Source organism: Perognathus longimembris, chromosome 20, assembly GCF_023159225.1.
Source record: "Perognathus longimembris pacificus isolate PPM17 chromosome 20, ASM2315922v1, whole genome shotgun sequence".
Taxonomy (NCBI): Eukaryota; Metazoa; Chordata; class Mammalia; order Rodentia; family Heteromyidae; genus Perognathus; species Perognathus longimembris.
The window spans coordinates 21,643,335-21,661,939 of record NC_063180.1 but is presented as its reverse complement, the minus strand read 5'-3'; the positions used below and the strand labels follow the sequence as shown (position 1 = coordinate 21,661,939).

Sequence of the window (18,605 nt, the reverse complement as noted above, 5' to 3'; positions counted from 1 at the left end):
AACAGAAGCAGGAGTACCTTGCCTCAGTTTCCCTACCTGTAAACTTACTTGGGCTTCACAAAACCACCTTTCTTGAATCTCTCTGCTCTTCTGGCTCCTCTGTAAAGCCCCCCGTTACCCTGGCCTGATTTCTTTCTTGGCACTGGCTACCCTATTCTGTATTTGTTTATTCTTTATTTTATGTACTTGTAACAGGGCTTGAACTCAGGCCATTGGTCAAATTTTTATGGTTTTGTATATGTGGTACTGAGGACTTGAACCAGGCCCTCATGCATGCTAGACAAGCACTCTACCACCAAGCCACATTCCAGCCTCAACTTTTTGTTTTCTTTTGTCTTGTCAGTAGTGAGGCTTGAACTCGGGGCTTGGGCACTGTCCCTGAGCTCTTTTTCTTTTCTTTTCTTTTTTTTTTTTTTGGCCAGTCCTGGGGCGTGGACTCAGGGCCTGAGCACTATCCCTGGCTTCTTTTTGCTCAACACTAACGCTCTGCCACTTGAGCCACAGCCCTACTCACTTATGGTCTTTTCTGTGTATGTGGTACTAAGGAAGAGAACCCAGGGCTTCATGCATGCAAGGCAAGCACTCTACCACTAAGCCATAGTCTCATCCCTAAAGTAAGGTTTTAACCACAGTACTTGTAAAGCAAGGTTGATGCCCATATCGAGGTAAAGCTGGCAATATCCTAACCCCAAGCTTCCCCAGAGCAGAGCTCAGGGCCCCCAGACAGGGATGGTGGGGGCTGCAGGCCTCTATGGGGAATGTAGTGACTGCCCGTCGAGCCTGGGGCGGGAGCTATTTTCTACATTATGCCACGCAGTGATCAGTACAGGCAGACAGATGCCAGATGCCTGGCATGCATGAATGACGGCAAAGTACTCAGCCCTGGGGGGCGTCTTCCCCACTCTGGCCAGCCTCCCACCCCCACCCCCACCCCCAGCAGGGGAGCTCCAGGCCCCGCATACCTGGAGAGCCCTCCCTGTCCAACCTCCCACGAAAAACAACTGGACCGAAGGGGCTGGAGTACAGTTTTAAAAAAAGGATCGGCTTTTAATTTACAAGAGTTCTAAATGTACAGAATTCTCCTTTTAAAAAAATCGTTATACACAATAAATACAGTACAAAAAAATTTATCTTACAGTACTAGTTTTGTCTCCGAGATTTCAAAACGTGGCGCGGGGCGGCGGGACGTGGGGAGAGGAGGGAAGCCCGGGCTGGGGTCGGGGGTGGGGACCCCGCGTCTTGCTGCGGCTCGGGCTGCGAGGTGGAGGCAGGGATGGGAGCTCTCATGCGCGTGCGCGCACGTATGGGGCCACTCCGCCTTTTGTCTCGTGGCCCAGGGTGGACGGCAGGAGAGGCCTGGTGGGTCTGAGGCCCTACCCAACTCCTGGCGCCTGTGACGGATGTGCGCACCCCGGGGCCGCGCACACCCCACGCACGTCCCCAGGCCACAGGAAATGGCTGTGGCAGGAAGAACCCTCGGGCACCACGGTGGCCCCTTCGCGTTTACATTACACTGCAGCCCCATCCAGACCCCACCGGCCACGGACACGGGAGTTGGACGGAGGCCTTTGTGACTCAAATAAGTTAGGCAAGGAGGGGTTGGGGTGTCCCAGCTGCGCCCCCCGGGAGGCTGGGGAGGAGCCGGTGTTATCTGTTCAACGTCCTGGAGCCCAGGCCTCCGTTGTGGCTGGCAGGCGGGAAGGGCGCGGGGGAAGCGGGCGCGGGCGCGGGGCCCGGGTGCGGGCCGGGGAAGGCGGCGCGGCCCGGCGCCTGCTGCAGGTTGAGGATGCTGTCGATGGCGCTCTGCAGGTGCTCGGTGAGCGCGTCGTCCTGCGGGCTGTCGCTGGAGAAGCTGGCCTGGTCCACGTCGGGGGACTCGGACTTGCGGCGCTTGCTGGGGGGCAGCGGCGGCGGCTCCCAGGCGGGCTCGGGCGGCGCGGCCCCAGGCCCCGGCCCCGCGCCGGGCTCCGCGCCCTTCAGCACGCGCTGGTACAGCTCGTCCTCCACGGCCGCCAGCTCGCGGATCAGGCCGCTCGTGGCCTCGTCCACCTTGGTGGGCGCGGGCGCGGGGCCGCCCACATTCTCGCGGTAGGTCTTGCGCAGCGGCAGGCGCGGGCAGGGCGCGGGTGGCCCCGCCGGCTTGCGGGGCGCGGGCGGCGCGTGGTCGGCGGTGCCGTTGACCTGCGCGGCGGGCGGCGGCTCGGGCGTGCGGCCCGGGGCAGGTGGTGGTGGTGGCGGAGGTGGCGGCGGCTGGTGCACAGGGTCCAGGGCGGTGTTGTGCACCACCTTGCTGAGCCCGGCCTCCTGCTTGATCTTCAGCTTGAGGCCGATGCGGCTGCGGGCCTCGTAGGTCTTGATGGGCGGGCGGTTGCGGGAGGGCATGGGGCCGTCCTCATCCGCGTCCAGTGACGCCGAGGCCCGTGCCCAGGTCACGGACGGGGAGCCGCCCGCGCCCCCGTGCCGGATCACCAGCTTGGTGGGTGGGTGCGCGGGGGGCTGCACCGGGCCGGGGGCCGAGGCTGCAGGCGGGGGCCGGTGACCCTCGGAGGCCGACAAGGACGAAGATGGCGCTGAGACGGCGAGGCCCAGGGGCCGCGAGGAAGACACGTACTCATCTGCGGGGCCAGGGGGGAGAGCCCCCAAACTCAGCAGCGCTGGCAAGGGGACCTCATCCCAGCACCCGTGGCCTGCCAGGCGCAGCTTCGGCAAAACCCCGGGGACACACTGCTCCCATGACCCTGTGGCCGTCCCCAGAGGCAGAAGAAGAGGGAGAACATAGGGCCTGGTGGGGCACGCCTGTAATCCCGGCTACTAGAGACGCATGGGGACAGGTCCAGGGCCTCAGCCCAGGCCGCCCGCCCAGCGCCTGGCAGAGCTGGGATTTGAACCAGGGCAGTCCCAAGTTATAGCTAAGGGATGCTCTTCTACCTCCCACCTGCCTCCCACAGACCAGGGTGGGCACTAAAGACACCGAGAAGAAGCACTCAGGAGGGCTCGTTTTTGCAGTGCCAGCACCCGATGGGCATGGAGAGTGGTGCCATCCAGGCAAGGCGTCCTATCTTGCCAGCCCGCCCCCAGGCCCGCTCTCCTTTCTCGGATGGGGCTCTGGCACCACCTGGTGGCATAGGGAGGCAGGGCCCTGCCCTCCCCTAGCTGGCAACCCTGAGGGGAGAGGTGGTGTTAGGGGATGTGAGGTGCCTCAGCCCCCCTCATCTCTCACCTGGCTTCTCCTTGGCCAGCTGCTTATCCAAGGCTAGGGTGGTCTTCTCCTCCTGAATGAACATGCGGTCGATCATCACCATCTCCGCCGAGGGGCTCACCCTCTGGAGGAAAAGGGGGAGAGAAGAGTGAGGATGGGGAGGGGGGTGAGGTGTCCAGTCTGGGGGTCCAGGTGGGCTCCCGCTGTCCCGTGCCCAGGCCGCGGCCTCCCCTCCATGCGCCTTTCCAGGTGAGGTGGGGGAATGGGGACCCTACCCGGGACTCCTCCAGGAGTAGGAGCCGGTATTTATTCAGCATGGCCTGCGTGCGCTTCAGCAGCTGCGTGGAGACGGTCTCAAACTCCTCGTCCACTGCCAGGAGGAAAAGCCAGCAGGGCCCAAGGTCGGATGTGCGTGATGGAGGGCCCACGAGCGCGCACACGCAGTACAGGCCACGGAGGGCCCACGAGGAGCACGCACACAGTACAGGCCAAGGAGGGCCCACGAGGAGCACGCACACAGTACAGGCCAAGGAGGGCCCACGAGCGTGCACACGCAGTACAGGCCACGGAGGGCCCACAAGCCCGCGCGTGCAGTATAGACCACAGAGGGCCCATGAGCGCCCATGCACAATACAGGCCACGGCGGGCCCAGGAGCACACACGCGCATTACAGACCACGGAGGGCCCACAAGCATGCACCCATGATACAGACCACGGAGGGCCTATGAGTATGTGCGCGCAGTACAGACCAGTATAGACTACAGATGTGTGTGCAGCCAAGTGTACTCAGGCTTTACAGCCCCTTCCCCCTCCCGCCCCCCCACCCAGTGCTGGTCCAGAGCTAGGGGGTCACACTGGGGGATACAGGGAGACAGGTAGGGAGCCTCACCTTTGTGGTAGTCATTGGGGGAGGGCAGGGCACCCTGGTAGACGTGGTAGGGCAGGAGGCGATGCAGGGCGTCCTCGAAGGACGGGAAGGCCGTCTTGTAGTCGGGATGCAGGACGGATCCCTGATGTTTGTGCAAATGCTCCAGGAAACTGGGGGCAGGCAGGGGTAGAGATCACACACAGAGCAGGGTGAGGACCCCATCACAGGCTCCAGCCCCAAGCTGGACACTGCAAGGGGAAAGGAGCATGTACCAACAGGCCAAAGTCGGCAGGTGCCACCTGCACCCCCATGTTACAGAACAGAAAACTGAGGCCCAGAAAGGTGAGGGAAGTCACTCTGGCCCACAGCAACCCAAAGCAGGAAGAGATCTGGAAGGCTGGACGCCATGTAATTCTACCTCCCGCCAGGTGGGGGCGGCACGACACCACCAACTCTGCATCTAAGCCTTTTCTTTCCTGGCGGCTTCCTCCGGCGGGTGGTCACAGTGAGCAGTCTCCGTATGGCTTACCTCCCCCCTTCTCTGCCACTGTCTCTCACTTACCAGGCTTCCTTGCTGGGTTGCAGGGGGGGGCGGCTTCTTCAGGCTGCTCAACTTGCTCTCATACTGGGAGGAAGGAGGCCAGTGACCAGTACTGCTGGGGGGCAGGGTCCCCCCTCCAGCCTGCCCCCCTCCCACCTCCCCGCTGTGGATTGGATTCCCTCCGAGTAACTAACATGAGCTAATATATATGTGCACAAAGAAAGCCAGAGACCTGCTGGGGGGCCCAGCGTGGGTCCCACACAAGCCTGTAATCCCAGTAGGGAAGGCGCAGGGGAGAGGTTGGTGATTCAAGGCTAGCTTGGGCAAAAGTTCTAGACCCTATATGAAAAAGAGGCAAACTGGGGGGGGGGGGGGGGGAGAAATGACACAAGTTATAGAGTGCCTTCTGTGTACATGTGTGCAGATTCTCAGGCTTGAACTCATGGTCTGGGTGCTGTTCTTTCGCTTTTCTGAGCAAGGCGCTCTACCACTTAAACCACAATCCCACTTCCAGCTTTTTACTGGCTAATTAGAGATAAGGGTCTTAGGGACCTTTCTGTCTGGGCTAGCTTCAAACCTCAATCCTCCGATCTGTCTCCTGAGTCGCTAGGGTGACAGGTGTGAGCCACGGGTGCCGGGCCACCTTGTGGTCTTGACCCTATCCTTGCTGCTCAGTGTCGCCTGCCCTGCCCTGGGGGCACCTCACATTGTCACCTGCTGTCTTGGTGCCCATCAGCTGCCTGGATGGTTGGCCTCTGGTCTGGCAGTGGTCCTGCCTGCCCCTTGCTGTCCCTGTCTGGCTCTTGGGCATCTTGGCTGCCTCTGTCTGGTGCAGGGTGCAGCTAGCTCCATCCTGCCCTCCCAGCCTATTTCCCTCGAGTTAGGGGTCCGCCCTCCTCCCTACCCCGAGGTCCCCTGTACCTGCAGCACAGAGGTCTTCCCTGGTCCAGAAATAGTGGCCTTGGCCACACCCAGGCTGGGGAGGTTGCTGGCAAAAGCTTTGCTCTCGGCAGGAAGCAGAGGAGGGAGGCCTGGGGTGGGCAAGAGAGACAGAGCCCAGGGTCACTGGGGTGAAGGTCCCTCTCCACCCCATCAAGCCCACCTCCTCACCGAGTGCCTGCACCTCTTCTACCTGCAGCGGCCATGGGTGCTGGGGCTGAGGTGTGGCTGGCAGCGGCGGGGGTTCCGGGTGGGGCCTGCCCACTGACCAGCACAGAGGCAGTGGTGCTGGCCAGAGGCCCTAGGCTGGTGGAGGTCTGCGGGGTGGTGGGGACTACCCCAGTCTTGTTCTGGAGAATGATCCCAGACGGTACCTGAGGAAGGACAGGTGGGTGAGAGGTGGGGCTTGGGCCGGCTGTGGGCAAGGTCAGGTGTACTGGAGAAGGAAGGAAAGGCTTACATACAGGGGGCGCGCAGGGGTGGGGCTTGGGCATGGGGGTGGAGCTTGAGCATGGCAGGGGCGGAGCTTGGGCAGGGGCCGTGTGGGAGGGGCGTCGTCAGCACCGCCCCCGTTACCTGGTGGAATCTCTCCAGGAGAGCCTTGGGTTGGGGCAGCGCCGGGAAGGGGGCGGCCACCATTGGAAGGTCCGAGGAGGCGGTGGGGGCAGCGCTGCGGGCTCGGAGACCAGGTGGAGGGTCGGTGGGGGCGTCGGGGACTTGTGGGGCCCCTGGCCAGGGGGGAACTGGAGCTGGAAGTCGGGTAGCGAGGGGGCTGGCAACCTGGTGGGTGGCTCGGAGGAGGCGGAGGCTGGGGCCAGGTGCGCAGCTGGCGGCCCCTCGGGAGGCTGGGATGGGGGCCGCAGAGGCTGCGGGGGGCCAGGGACGGTGGGAGCCGGGGTGCTGGTGGGCAGGGGGGCGCCCAGCTGGTTCTGGATAACGAAGATGCCAGGCAGGGCAGGGGGCGCCTGGGGCGGGGGGCAGGGGTGCAGGGCTGGCTCGGAGGGGGGCCGGGACGAGCTCTGGGGCTGGGAGGGGGGGCGGGAGTGGGGGCGGGAGGGTGGCCGGGAGGGGGGGCGGGCAGGGTGTGGGGAGGGCAGGTGGGGGCTGTCTCCCAGGGGGGCCTGGTGAGGTAGTGAGGGGGAAGAGGCAGGGCCTGGGCCCTTCGGCGGAGCTGCGGCTGGGATCTGGGCAGGGGAGAGGAAGGGTGGGTCAGACCAGCCTGCACTCCCACTACCTAGCACCCTGGGTCCCCCTGTTCCCCTGCCCCTGAGGATGGGTCCTGCCAAGACCCCTTCTTTCTCCTTCCTCAGATCCCCCCTCAGCCCACACCCCATCCCGCCCTCTACCCCACGTGTCTGCCCGCTCATCTCCCCCTTCTGCCCCACTTGCGCCCCTCCCCGCAGTGGAAGGCGAGCTGGCAGAGGTTGGGGGTTGGGGGCAGCGGCGAAGCAGCAGCAGGGGCAGCACAGGGGACACAGGGCTGCCCGGCTCGATGGGAGACTGAAAGCAGCAGCAGGAAGGGGCAGTGGGCCCTGGCCAGCAGCCAAGCCAAGGCAGTGGGTCCCAGGCTAAAAGCAGGGTGCTACGCGGCATGGGGCGGAAGAGGGTCCGGACAAGGGACCTCCAGGCCTGGGCTGTTTGGTGTCCTGAAGTGGGGGGAGGGGCACCAGCCTAGCTGTGTGCCTCTTTATCAGACCCTGGTGGCCCTGAGTCTGCAGGTATGTAGGGGCCTCTGCTGCACTGTGCAATATGCAAGGGGCTCCCCTGAAAAACAGGCTCCCCAGAATCAGGGCTGCGGAGGCCAGAGTGAAACCAGTGATTCCAAGCACGTACCCAAATGCTAGAGGGCCAGCCTTGACTGACCCAGGCCAGAGGCTGCTGACAGGCCCTCAGACACCCAGCATCACAACAGAGATGGAGTTTGGGGGAGCACAGCAAACTCACAAACAAACCAGCAGGGGGGGGCAGCAGGAAGGCAGAGGGGAGATGAGCTCTTCCCGAGTTCATCTCCTCCAGCCTAACATGTCCCCACTGTGCTCACCCCCTCCTATCCCACCTAGCAGGCTGCTTCCGGTTGTCCCTCTTTCCCCCTGGCTTAGTGAGCGCTCATGGTCTTCCTAAGATGCCCACCAGCAGCCAGAGGTGCCACCCCAGGGGACCCAGTGTCCCCTCCTCAGCCTCCCTGTCCTCTGGCCCCATTGCTCTGTCTCCAGACGTGGGCAACATGGGCTCAAGTCTCCCTTGGCTTTTGCTTCCTGCCTGGGACCTTTCCAGAATCCCTCCCACAGTTAGCCAACAGAAGGATACAATCCTATCCAGCAATGAGCTGAGGGACCAGAAGGGCTATGGCTCTAAGTGAAGATCTGGGCAGCAGCATTTCTGCTGTGGCAAGGGGGCTGTCCCCTGCCTAGACCCCAGGAAGCAGCCTGGGGCCCCCAGGACAGCCATGACCTTGGGCCTCCAGCACCTGTCCCAAAAACTAGGATGCTGAGAGCAAGGAGAAGGGGCAGTGCCTTGACCACATCTTACACCCTGCAACCTTGCTTGCCACTGAGACCGAGCTATCCTCCCTAAGGAGGACTCAGGTAGTATGCACGAGACGCAGTCCTCGGACCCAATCCTCGATGGTATGGATTCTTAAAATACACACAACCATCAGGGAAGAATAGGGGGGAAACGGAGCTGTGGTCCAAGTGATAGAGTGCTAGTCGAGCAAAAAGTTTAAGTTCAAGTGGAAGAGTGCCAGTCTTGAGCTTTTAAAAAGAAGTGCTCAGGGCTGGGGATATAGCCTAGTGGCAAGAGTGCCTGCCTCGGATACACGAGGCCCTAGGTTCGATTCCCCAGCACCACATATACAGAAAACGGCCAGAAGCGGCGCTGTGGCTCAAGTGGCAGAGTGCTAGCCTTGAGCGGGAAGAAGCCAGGGACAGTGCTCAGGCCCGGAGTCCAAGGCCCAGGACTGGCCAAAAAAAAAAAAAGAAGTGCTCAGGCCCTGATTTCAAGCTCTACAACTGGCAAAACAAAAGTTTAAGTGACAGCACCCAAGCCCTGAGTTCAAGCCTCAGAACCAGCACCAAAAATAAAAGAAGAGGAGGAAGAGAGAGGGGACAAAGTACTAAAAGACTGGTCTTGTTTGTCTTTGTTTTTTGCTAGTACCAGGGCTTGAACTCAGGACCTTACGCTTGTTGGGCTTGCTTGCTTATAGTCAGGGCTCCCCTACTTGAATTATGCCTCCAGCCTAGCTTACAGAGTTTTCTGCACAGGCTGGCCTTGAACTGCAACCCTCCTGGTCTTGGCTTCTCACATAGTTAGAATGAACCACAGGCATGAACCACAATGTCCAGCCTACCACAGCTGCCCTTACGCTGGGGGACTCTTTCCCCAGGGGACATGTATACCTGTACACATGGCAAGCACACAAGACCCTCTGTCACACCAGCCCTGCTGCAGACCAGCACCACCGAGGGCTGACAGAGCCACCCCTGGGCCTATGCTCGGATCCCTTGCCAAGGTCTTTCACAGCAACCTGTGGGCAAGCTGCCTTCCTCCTTTCTCCCAGGTAGGTAAACTGAGTCTGACAGCTCCAGAGTTTGAACCCAAACTGCCATTCTCAGCTGGGTAGCCCTGGGCTGGTTAATCTCCCTCTCTATTCTGGTACCACATGTGAAAATGGGCCCCGTGGTGAGGTTTAGATGGAGACTACTTGCAGTGAAACAAGAAAGTGCTCCTGCTTGGGAGGGAGGGTCACACTGCTGCTGCTCCAATCCTCTAGGTCCATCTCAGCTGTCCCCTCCACACATTTGCTTAAAACTCCAAAGCAGGTCAACGATATCATGGACTGGCTCTTTACCTGTGAAGGCTCGCCTGACCTCATTCACAAAGAAGAAACAGAAATTAAAATAAGAACTCTGCTGGGTGTCAGTGGACCACGCCTGCAATCTTAGCTACTCAGAAGGCTGAGATCTGAGATTCGGGTTGGTAGCCAGTCTGGGCAGGAAAGTCCATGAGACTTTTATGTCCAGTTAAACACAAAAAAAAAAGCCAGAAGGGGAGCTGTGGATCAAGCCCTGGTACTGGTACACAATAAATAAATAGAAACCAGATTGTGGAGCTGAGCTGAAATGATAAGAGCCAGGTTAAACCTTGGGCAGAGTCCTCCACATTTGATGTGGTGTTTAAAGCACAGTAAGGCAATTCAAAATGGAGCTGGGATGGAGCTGGATGGAGCTCAGGGCTGGGGAGCACAGAACTTTCTGCGGAGTGTCTTTAGTACTTTTTGCCAGGTGAACCCTCTGAACACAGTACTTGCTTGGCTATGGAAAGCACCCCGTTTCCTGTCTTGCTATAACCTGGGCTACTTGGGATGACCACAGTGCCCGGGAGACACTAAGGAAGTGCAGAGCGGGGGACAGAGGCGAGCACATTTCCCAAGTCAGCGAAACAGAGGCAGGCAGGGCAGCAAGGGGCAGTGCAGGAGGGAGGGTGGAGGCTGCTGGGTTGTCTACCTGGGGGGCCGGAGCCGGGGAAGCCTGGCTGTCGGGGGCCTGAGGGCCAGGACCAGCTCCTTTGGCGATGGGGGTGGCCAGGGCTGAGTCTTGGGCGGGAGGCGGGGCGCTGACTATGACCGAGGCAGGCACGGAGAGGTGGGGACCCTCTGTGGAGAGGGGCTGCTGGTTCCTCTCCTGCAATGGTGGCCGCACAGGGTCAGAAGGCCCCCAGGGACACCAGCCTCCCACTCAAGACTGCCACCCCAGGGGCTCCAGAGAAGGAGTGCTATGTGGCCAGGGTCACTGGGGCAATGCCAATCTGGGGACCATGGTCTTTTCTATCAGCCGGTCTTCCAGTTCCACCCACCCTTCCTCTCTCTGCCACATCCATCTGTGCTCTATCCATCAATCTATACTGAATCCATCCTTTCCTCCATCTTCCATCCATTTTCTATCCAGCAATCCTTCGCCATCCACCCATCATCTGCCCACCCACCCATGCCTTCCCCATGCCCCCTGAAACTCCTGTGTTATGTCTTTCAGCCAGTCCTGTCCCTTGTCCATCCATCAGTCAGCCTGTCAATCTGTCCACTGTTACCCCAGACAGCAGGTCCCTTACCACATGGGCCTCCCCTGGGGCCTGCCATCTCTGCCTTGCTCCCTTCAACTATATGAACACCCCCCACCCAAGTGGCTGCACCCCACCAGCCTCCCCTGTCCCATCCCAGTGCCGGTACCTGGGGAAGAAACATCTGCAGGGAGTCCTGAGTGACAATGGCCGAGGTGGCCACAGAGGGCGGCTGCCCCAGGACGATCTTCTCGGGGCTGGATGCCAGGCCCGGGCTGGGCTGGGGGGTGGTGGCCTGAGGCGGTCCGGAGGCCTGAGGGGTGGAGGCTGCCTGTGCGGGCTGCTGTGCAGGTGATGGCTGGAGACCGGGGGGAAGTGGGGTGCTGACGGCAGGAGGCCCGGCGGAGGCAGGCTGCACAGAGGCGGCGAGGACCTGGGGGGCCTCCCCAGAGGCAGCGGCGGTGGGGGTGGCCGGCTGGACCAGGCCATCAGGCGCGTTGAGCATGGCCACGGTGGCGCTGGGGGGCAGTGCGACGCCTTGGAGGACGGTGGCGGCGGGAGTCCCCGCGGGGGCCGGCTGGCTCTGGGTGGGCAGGCTGCCCGCGGCCAGCGACACAGGCATCTGGAAGAGGGCAGGCTGGCCCACCTGGATGGGGGCGGCCGACAGGATGTGTGCTGCGCTGGGCGGTCCCGAGTGCGGGGCCAGCACCGGGCCCAGGCTGAGCGGAGCTGCCAGGTTCTGGTTGGCCAGGATGGGGTTGGCAAGGAGCGGGGCGCCCGCATGGGGGGCAGCGGCGAGGATCTGCCCGCCCAGGGGCCCCCCGGGCAGCAGGAACTGGTTCTGGCCAGGTAGCACATGCTGGGCAGGGATGACGATGCCGCCCTGGTTGAGCAGGTGCAGGCTCATGGGCTTGCTCAGGGCGCTGGGGGGCGGCGGCGGGGCCCCACCGGCCGAGGCAGCGGTGGTGCCTGGGGCAGTGCTGGCGGGGGGCGGCTTGAAGACATTAGCAGGCAGGGCGGGCGCCGAGAAGCCCGACAGCACCACATTCTGGCCGGCCTTGCCCGCCGCCATGAAAGTCAGGTTCTGGGGGGCCTTGGGTGGCGGCGGGAGCGGCCCCGCCTCACCCTGGATGGTGAGTGTGGCGCCCGTGGGGGCGAAGGGCTTCGGGGTGAGCTGGTAGAGCTTGGGGGGCAGCACCCCGGCTGGCTTGGGCTGGATGGGGGTGGGCGTGCGGTGCAGGATCACATTGGGTGCAGGCACCAGGGACGACGCGCCCAGGCCTGGGGCTACGGCCAGCGGCTGTCCCGAGGGCGCCCCTCCGGCCCCCGCAGTGGCTGCGCCAGCCCCGGCAAAAACCGAGTTCCCATTGAGCGTGGTGGCCACGGCGGCTGGGAGGCTCTTCTGGATGACCAGGCCAGTACCCTGTGGCGACATGCCAGCCGAGGCCAGAGTCACAGGCTCCGAGGGCCCCGCAGCCGAGGCCAGGTAGCCGCTGACGGGCACCTGCTTGGCCAGGAGCTGTGAAGCGGGTGGGTTGAGGGCCATGACAGGCTGGCCAACCACCTGGATGGGCGCCAGGCCCAGTGTGGCCGCAGTAGCGCCACCCGGGCTGCCATTGGGCAGGCCCTGGAGGCCCGGGATGGGCTGCAGGGTCACATTTCCCAGGCCCACAGGCTGCAGAAAGGGCTGAACGCTCAGGGCCTTGTTGACCACGTCCTGGGGCGGTACCAGGGCTTGGTGGGCCAGCACAGTGGGTGGTGCTTGCAGCCCCAGCAAATCAGCGCTGCCTGGGAAGAGGGCTTGGGGCCCCGTGGCCACAGTGGCTGTCCCTGCAGTTCCTGTGGGCCCTGCCCCACCATCAGCGGGCTGCAGCGTGGGCAGCTGGAAGGGGCCCAGGTCCAGCTCAGCCTCAGCCTCCAGTGTCTGCTCTGTGATGTTGGCTTCCTGCAGACTCTGCTGAAGGATGTCGCAGGGCTGGTCGGCGCCCCCGCTGCCCCCGCCTCCGCCGCCTGGGGCGGGGGACCCCAGGATGTCATCTTCCAGGAAGTCCAGGTCCACGCTGGGGGTTGGCTGGGTGGGCTCTGGATTCAAGGGGTTGCCCGGAGCTTCCTGCACGTGGAGCTGCAAGCAGAAGGATGAATGGCAGGACGTGAGGCGAGCAAAGGAAGAGGGCCCGGAGGTTGCCATACTCAAGGGAGAGGAGTCCTTTAGTCTCTCCCTGAGTCTCTTTATTTTGTTTTCTTTTTCTTTTTGTTGGTTGTGGGGCTTGAAGTCAGGGCCCAGGTACTCTCCTTGAACTCTTTTCTTCAAGGCTTGCGCTCTACCACTTGGAGCTACAGCACCATTTGCAGTTTTCTGGTAGTTAATTAGATGTAAGAAACTTAGACATTCCTGCTTGGGCTGCCTTTGATCCTCAGATCTCAGCCTCCTAAGTAGCTAGAATTATAGGCATGAGACACCAGCACCCAGCTGCCTAGTTTCTCCACCTGCACACAGCACCCACTAGCAGAAAGGGATTTTTTTTTTCTTGAGGCCGAGTCTGCCTATATAGCCCAGATTACTCAAACTCAGATCCTCTTGCCACAGCCTCCAGTGAGATTACCATTGCCTATTTTTTAGACACTCATAGAAGACACAATACTTGTGATTCTCAAACCCCAAAATGTTCTTAAACAACAAGAGTATTTTCATCACTTTTACAGCAGCCAGTCCATCCTAGTGCTCTTGGTAAGATATGGCTCTGTATGGTTTAACTCCCCTATACGGTTCGGCCACAGAAGGGTGAATGTGTTTGGTGCTGTGGCTCATGCCTGTAATCCCAGCACTCAGGAGGCAGAGGTAGGAGAATCACAGTCTGACGCCAGTCCAGCTCTCACATTAAACTGAGACCGTATATGAAAAAAACTATCAGGAGAAAGGATCAGGGCTAAACTGGGTGCTGGTGGCTCACACCTGTAATCCTAGCTACTCAGGAGACTGAGATCTGAGGATCGGTTCAAAGCCAAAGCCAGCCAGGGCAGGAAAGTCTGAGACTCTCATCTCCAACTAACCACCAGGAAAAAAAAAAGGAAGTGTTATGGCTCTATTGCTAGAGGTTAGCCTTGAGCTAAAGAACTCAGGGACAGCGGGGGGGGGGGGGGGGGGGTGGTGACTTGGGGGAGGGGGATCAGGGCTGTGTATGGTTCGTGTGGTAGGCACATGTGGGCAGCCCAGAGTTCAGTCTCCAGTACTGAAAAAGATAGTAAAAATGAGTGTGTGATTCTCTGCACAGTGGATGGGCCACATCCCCTTTCCAGAATCTGAAAAATTTTGTTTTTTGTTTTCTTGGTTGTTTTTTTCCTTTGGTGCCAGTCCTGGGACTTGAACTTGGGGTCTGGGAACTGTCCCCTGAGCTTCTTTTTGCTCAAGGCTAGCACTAGAACCACCGCACCACTTCTAGCTTTTTCTGTGTATGTGGTACTGAGGAATGGAACCCAGAGCTCCATGCATGCTAGGCAAGCACCCTACCACTAAGCCACATTCCCAGTCCCCAGAATCTGAAAAATTTTGAAGCATGGTGGGAGGAAGGCAGAGGCTGGCAGGGTACTCTAACCCTGTTTAATTGCCAAATATGTAACAGCCAGGCTCCTAGGACAGTTGTGAAAACAGAACAAGTATGCTAAGTGTTTAGACTCCCCTCCCACCTCCCCCAACCTTACAGGTTAGAGAAAATGCTTGCTATGGTAAGAATCATGAAGTCAAGAAGTAGGGTGTGGAGGGGTAGTTTGTAATCCCAGGAAGGACCAAGGCTAGGGGGTTCAAAAAACAGAATAATTTTCACAAGATACATAGACATGCTGGGTCAACACTGTTATGAGGCCTATACATGCACTAAATGACTTATTACTTCCCCCGCCCACCCTGTGACACCCCCCCAACCCCCCCTCCCCCCAGCCAACATCGGGCCACTGGCTACATTTCTGCTACCTTCACTGAAGAGGCAGCTCTGGCATGGGAACCACCCCCAGCCCCGCACCTGCGTGGGGGAGCCTTTGGACAAAACAGGTCACCTGACAGTAATGCCCTTGGGCCACATCACCACCAGTAAAGGCCCTCAGGCCATACCTCAACTTGTGGAAGCCACAGGCCACACTCCTCCACAAAGGCCCTCGGGCCACACCCCCACCTGTGAAAGCCCTCAGGCCACACCCCCACCTGTGAAAGCCCTCAGGCCACACCCTCACCTGTGAAAGCCCTCAGGCCACACCCCCACCTGTGAAAGCCCTCAGGCTGCATCCCTCCCTGCAACTTGCTCTGCCTAGCAGCACTAAGGAGGAGGTAGTGCTCGCTTACCCCAGGACCTTCGTAGAAGGCACTTTGGGCCTCCACAGGGGCATCCAGGAGGTCATCGCTGTCCAGCTGCAAGAAGACCCGCCCCCACCCAAGGTCAAAGGTCAGCAGGGCAGACTCAGGCTCTAGAGCAGAAACCAATTTATGGTTACTCTACATAAAAAGACAAGTTGCTGGGGTGGGGGTTGTAGGGAGGCAGGAACCTGAGCTTCAGAAAAGAGGCTCCAGAGAAAGAGGCCTGTAGCAGACCCCCCACCACCAGCATCTCAGTCTCATCCTTCAGGAGTTGTCCCCAAACGCCACCTGTCCCCCAAGGACTGTCCCTGTCATCACCAAGCCCTTCCCTCTGCTACTCAGTCCAAGCACCCAATAGGACAGCAAGTGTGCAGCCCTTAGGGCAAGGACCTGCCTGACTCCCAGGCACCTGAGGCAGGCCCTGGCCCCCACAACCACCAGCCCCACTGGACTTCCAGAATGTTCCCAAGATTCCCCCATCTCACACACCAGCCTGAAACCAAGCCATTACTGCGGTTCTTCAACCCCTAGACAGTGGCTCCACTACCAAGTCTACCCAATTCTATATCCCCCAGAGCAAAGCCTCGGACTCACATCCCATCTCCCTGCTGCCCTGCAAGGCAGAGCTCACCAGGCACAATAGCACATGCCTACAATCCCAGCACTTTGGAGGTTAATGGCAAGAGGGCTGAAGGTTTAAGGCCAGCCTGGGTTATGTAACAAGGCCGTCTAAAAACAAAACACTAGTGCATCAATAATCCCCAGACCCTAACTGAAACAATAGAAAATGGATTTGGTGTGAGTGGACTGTGGGATTCTTTTTGATGAACACTAATGCAATAAAAATGACTGGGGGGGGGGGTGTCTCTGGAGACTGGGTCATAAAAGGGGCCATGAGCCAGGTTGCCGATGGTTGATACCTGTAATCCTAGCTACTCAGGAGGCTGAGATCTGAGGATCTGGTTTGAAGCCAGCTTGGACAGGAAAGTCTGAGAGATTCTCATCTCTTAATCAGCCATCAAAAAGCCCAAAGTGGGGCTGTAAAGCACTAGCCTTAAGTAGTAAAGCACTAGCCTTGAGTGGAAAATGTTCAGGGACAGTGCTTAGATCACTGAGTTCAAATCCCAGGATTGGCACAAAAATAAGTAAGCAAGTAAAATGAAAAAATAAGAGGGACTGTAGACCCCTCAGGGCTCTTGCGGCTCCCTGGCTCTAGGGAAAGCTGCCAGATCCCGAGGATACAAGTAGAGCCAGAGAGGCCCACAAGGGCAGGAGCTGGCCTCTCCTGCCCACAGCCACAGGAAGGAGTCAAGGGGATGCGTCTGCTGGCCCTGGGCAGACCCTTAGATGACCCCAGCCCCAACCAACGCCTCCACTGCTGTAGAAAATGAACTCCACTCAACTCACCACCACTGCCAGAGGTAGCCTCTGGGGTGCAAACCCAAACCCCCATTCTCCTGCTTAATAACCCAGAGTCACGAGCACAAATGCATAGCAGGGCATGCTAGGCCCACAGAAGCGGGCAACTTGTATTTCGTCCATTCTTACACCCACTGCTTTGCCCCCTCCTTCTGCTCCTTGTTTAGCATCTCACAGTGACATTTGTCAATGTCATTTCATCACAGTGATCCTGTCTCTTTTGTCAGTTGTAGGGCTTGAACTCAGGGTCTGGGCACTGTCCCTGAGCTCTTTTGCTCAAGGCTAGTGCTCTACCACTTTGAGCCACAAATCCACTTCTGGTTTTTGAGGGGTTAGTTGGAGCTAAGAGTCTCACAGGGCTGGAAATATGGCCTAGTGGTAGAGTACTTGCCTGGTATACATGAAGCCCTGGGTTTGATTCCTCAACACCACATATATAGAAAAAGCCAGAAGCAGAGCTATGTGGCTCAAGTGGTAGAGTGTTAGCCTTGAGCAGAAAGAAGCCAAAGCCAGGGAGCAAAAAGAAGCCAAAGCCCTGAGTTCAAGCCCCAGAACTGGCAAAAAAAAAAAAAAAAAGTCTCACAGACTTTCCTGCCTGGGTAGGCTTTGAACCATGATCCTCAGATCTCAGCCTACTGAGTAGCTGGGATGACAGGTGTGAGGCACCAGCACCGATGCAACCCTGTCTTTTAAGCCTCCTATTATTTGATCATGCTCTGCAGAGTGCTGTCCCTGATCGCCTCATCAGTGACTGACTGCCGTGTGTAGACTGTCTATGGCCTGAGGGCAGTGATTTGCCATCTGTCATTCGGCACCATCAAAGCCCAGTGCCCCGTGGGAGATGCCTACTCTGCCATCTCCTACCCAAGCAGTGCCCCTTCCTACCCCAGCACTTACCTTCTCTGATCCATGCAAGAAGTCGTTGAGCGCCTGAGGGTCACTGAAAGAGAGGGAGGAGACGCTGAGGAGGTGAGCAGGGGTGTGGGGAAGAGGTGTTAGAGAGGAGGTGCAAGGGGGTGGGGTGCAGCATTACTCACCAAATCACGTCTAGTAAGCATCTCCCATCCTCATCATCCATCGCCACTGGATGGGGTGGGGTCGGGAAGAGGGCGAGGGAGACAAGGTTAGATTGTGCCACTTTGCCCGGCCCCTCCCTTCAGGGGAGCCCCCTGGAGGGAGCCACAGCTGCTCCATGGGGACAGATGGGGGTGAGGGTCACCTCCCCTCCTATCAGAAACACCTGACTAGGGATGCCTTCCTTTCCTCTCCTCTCCTCACTCCCCAGACACCCCCAGTGCCTGCCGCTGCTGACAATGGGGAGTCTTTCAGAGTCCCCTGGGTGGGGGGGAGCTGTCCCTTACCCTGCGCCTGAGGGACAGGAGGCATCCACATGTCTCCTTTCTACCACCCCACAAACAGGTGGTGGAGCCAGGCCTCAAACCTGGGCAGTCAGGCTCCTGGGCCTGTACTTTTCACCACCCAGGCCTGGCCTGGAGCCAACGTGTGCTACGGGGCCTGTCCTACCCACAAGTGGATGAGGATGGGGGCCAATCAGAGAGGGCCCTAGGCACGGGAGGGAGGGCAGGGTGTGGGGGAGGGGAGGCAGGGAGGAGGACTCACGGGGTGGGGGGGGCCCCCCACGAGGCTGAGCTTCGCGGTCACAATGATGAGGATGAGGAGGGCTAACGTTTGTTGAGCGCTTGACACGAGCCCTCCCGGCCTCGCACTTCACAAAGGTTAGCTTGTGCAGCCCCCGGGGCCAGGGGCCTCGTCAGCACAGTGCCATGCCCGCAGGAAACGCTGCTCCCCGGATTGTGGCCCATTGGCCCTCCCAGCCCTCAGGGAGCCCACCATCTTTCCAAAGCACCCAACCATCTCTTTCTCTTTCTCAAGATTCTGCCAAGACCCTTCAGCTGTCCCTCCATCTTCCACTATCCACCAGTCCACGGGTCCTCCTGCACATCTGTCCATTGGCCCTACACCCATGGCACTCAACACACCTAACAGCGACCTCCTCATCACCACCCGGCCCCCCCCAGCTTCAAGTGCTTTGTGACATAGCTGAGCATTGGGAACAGGGGCTGGCTCGGAAGATGGGGGAAGTTTCCCTCACAGTCCTTTGGCTGGGAAAGAGTATACATTCCTCGGGCCACATGCCTTTTTTCTCCCTTTCTGGTGACATGGGGAATTGAACTCATGGACTTGAACTTGCTAGGCACTTGGGCCACTGTCCCTGATC

The 18,605-nt window shown here is 59.5% G+C and overlaps 1 protein-coding gene across 1 annotated transcript; it reads right to left on the bottom strand.

Moving 5' to 3' along the window:
* Nucleotides 1-1,022: 1,022 nt before the first annotated feature.
* On the bottom strand, nt 1,023-18,356 carry Bicra (BRD4 interacting chromatin remodeling complex associated protein). Its single transcript, XM_048368589.1, is given in 15 exon segments — nt 1,023-2,615; nt 3,221-3,323; nt 3,475-3,569; nt 4,089-4,237; nt 4,630-4,658; nt 4,660-4,692; nt 5,530-5,639; nt 5,741-5,921; nt 6,124-6,188; nt 6,191-6,731; nt 10,053-10,229; nt 10,772-12,724; nt 14,936-15,001; nt 17,264-17,306; nt 17,404-18,356. Coding segments are annotated over 15 exon segments (4,554 nt in total). The 5' UTR covers nt 17,445-18,356; the 3' UTR covers nt 1,023-1,647.
* Between the last annotated feature and the right edge of the window lie 249 nt (nt 18,357-18,605).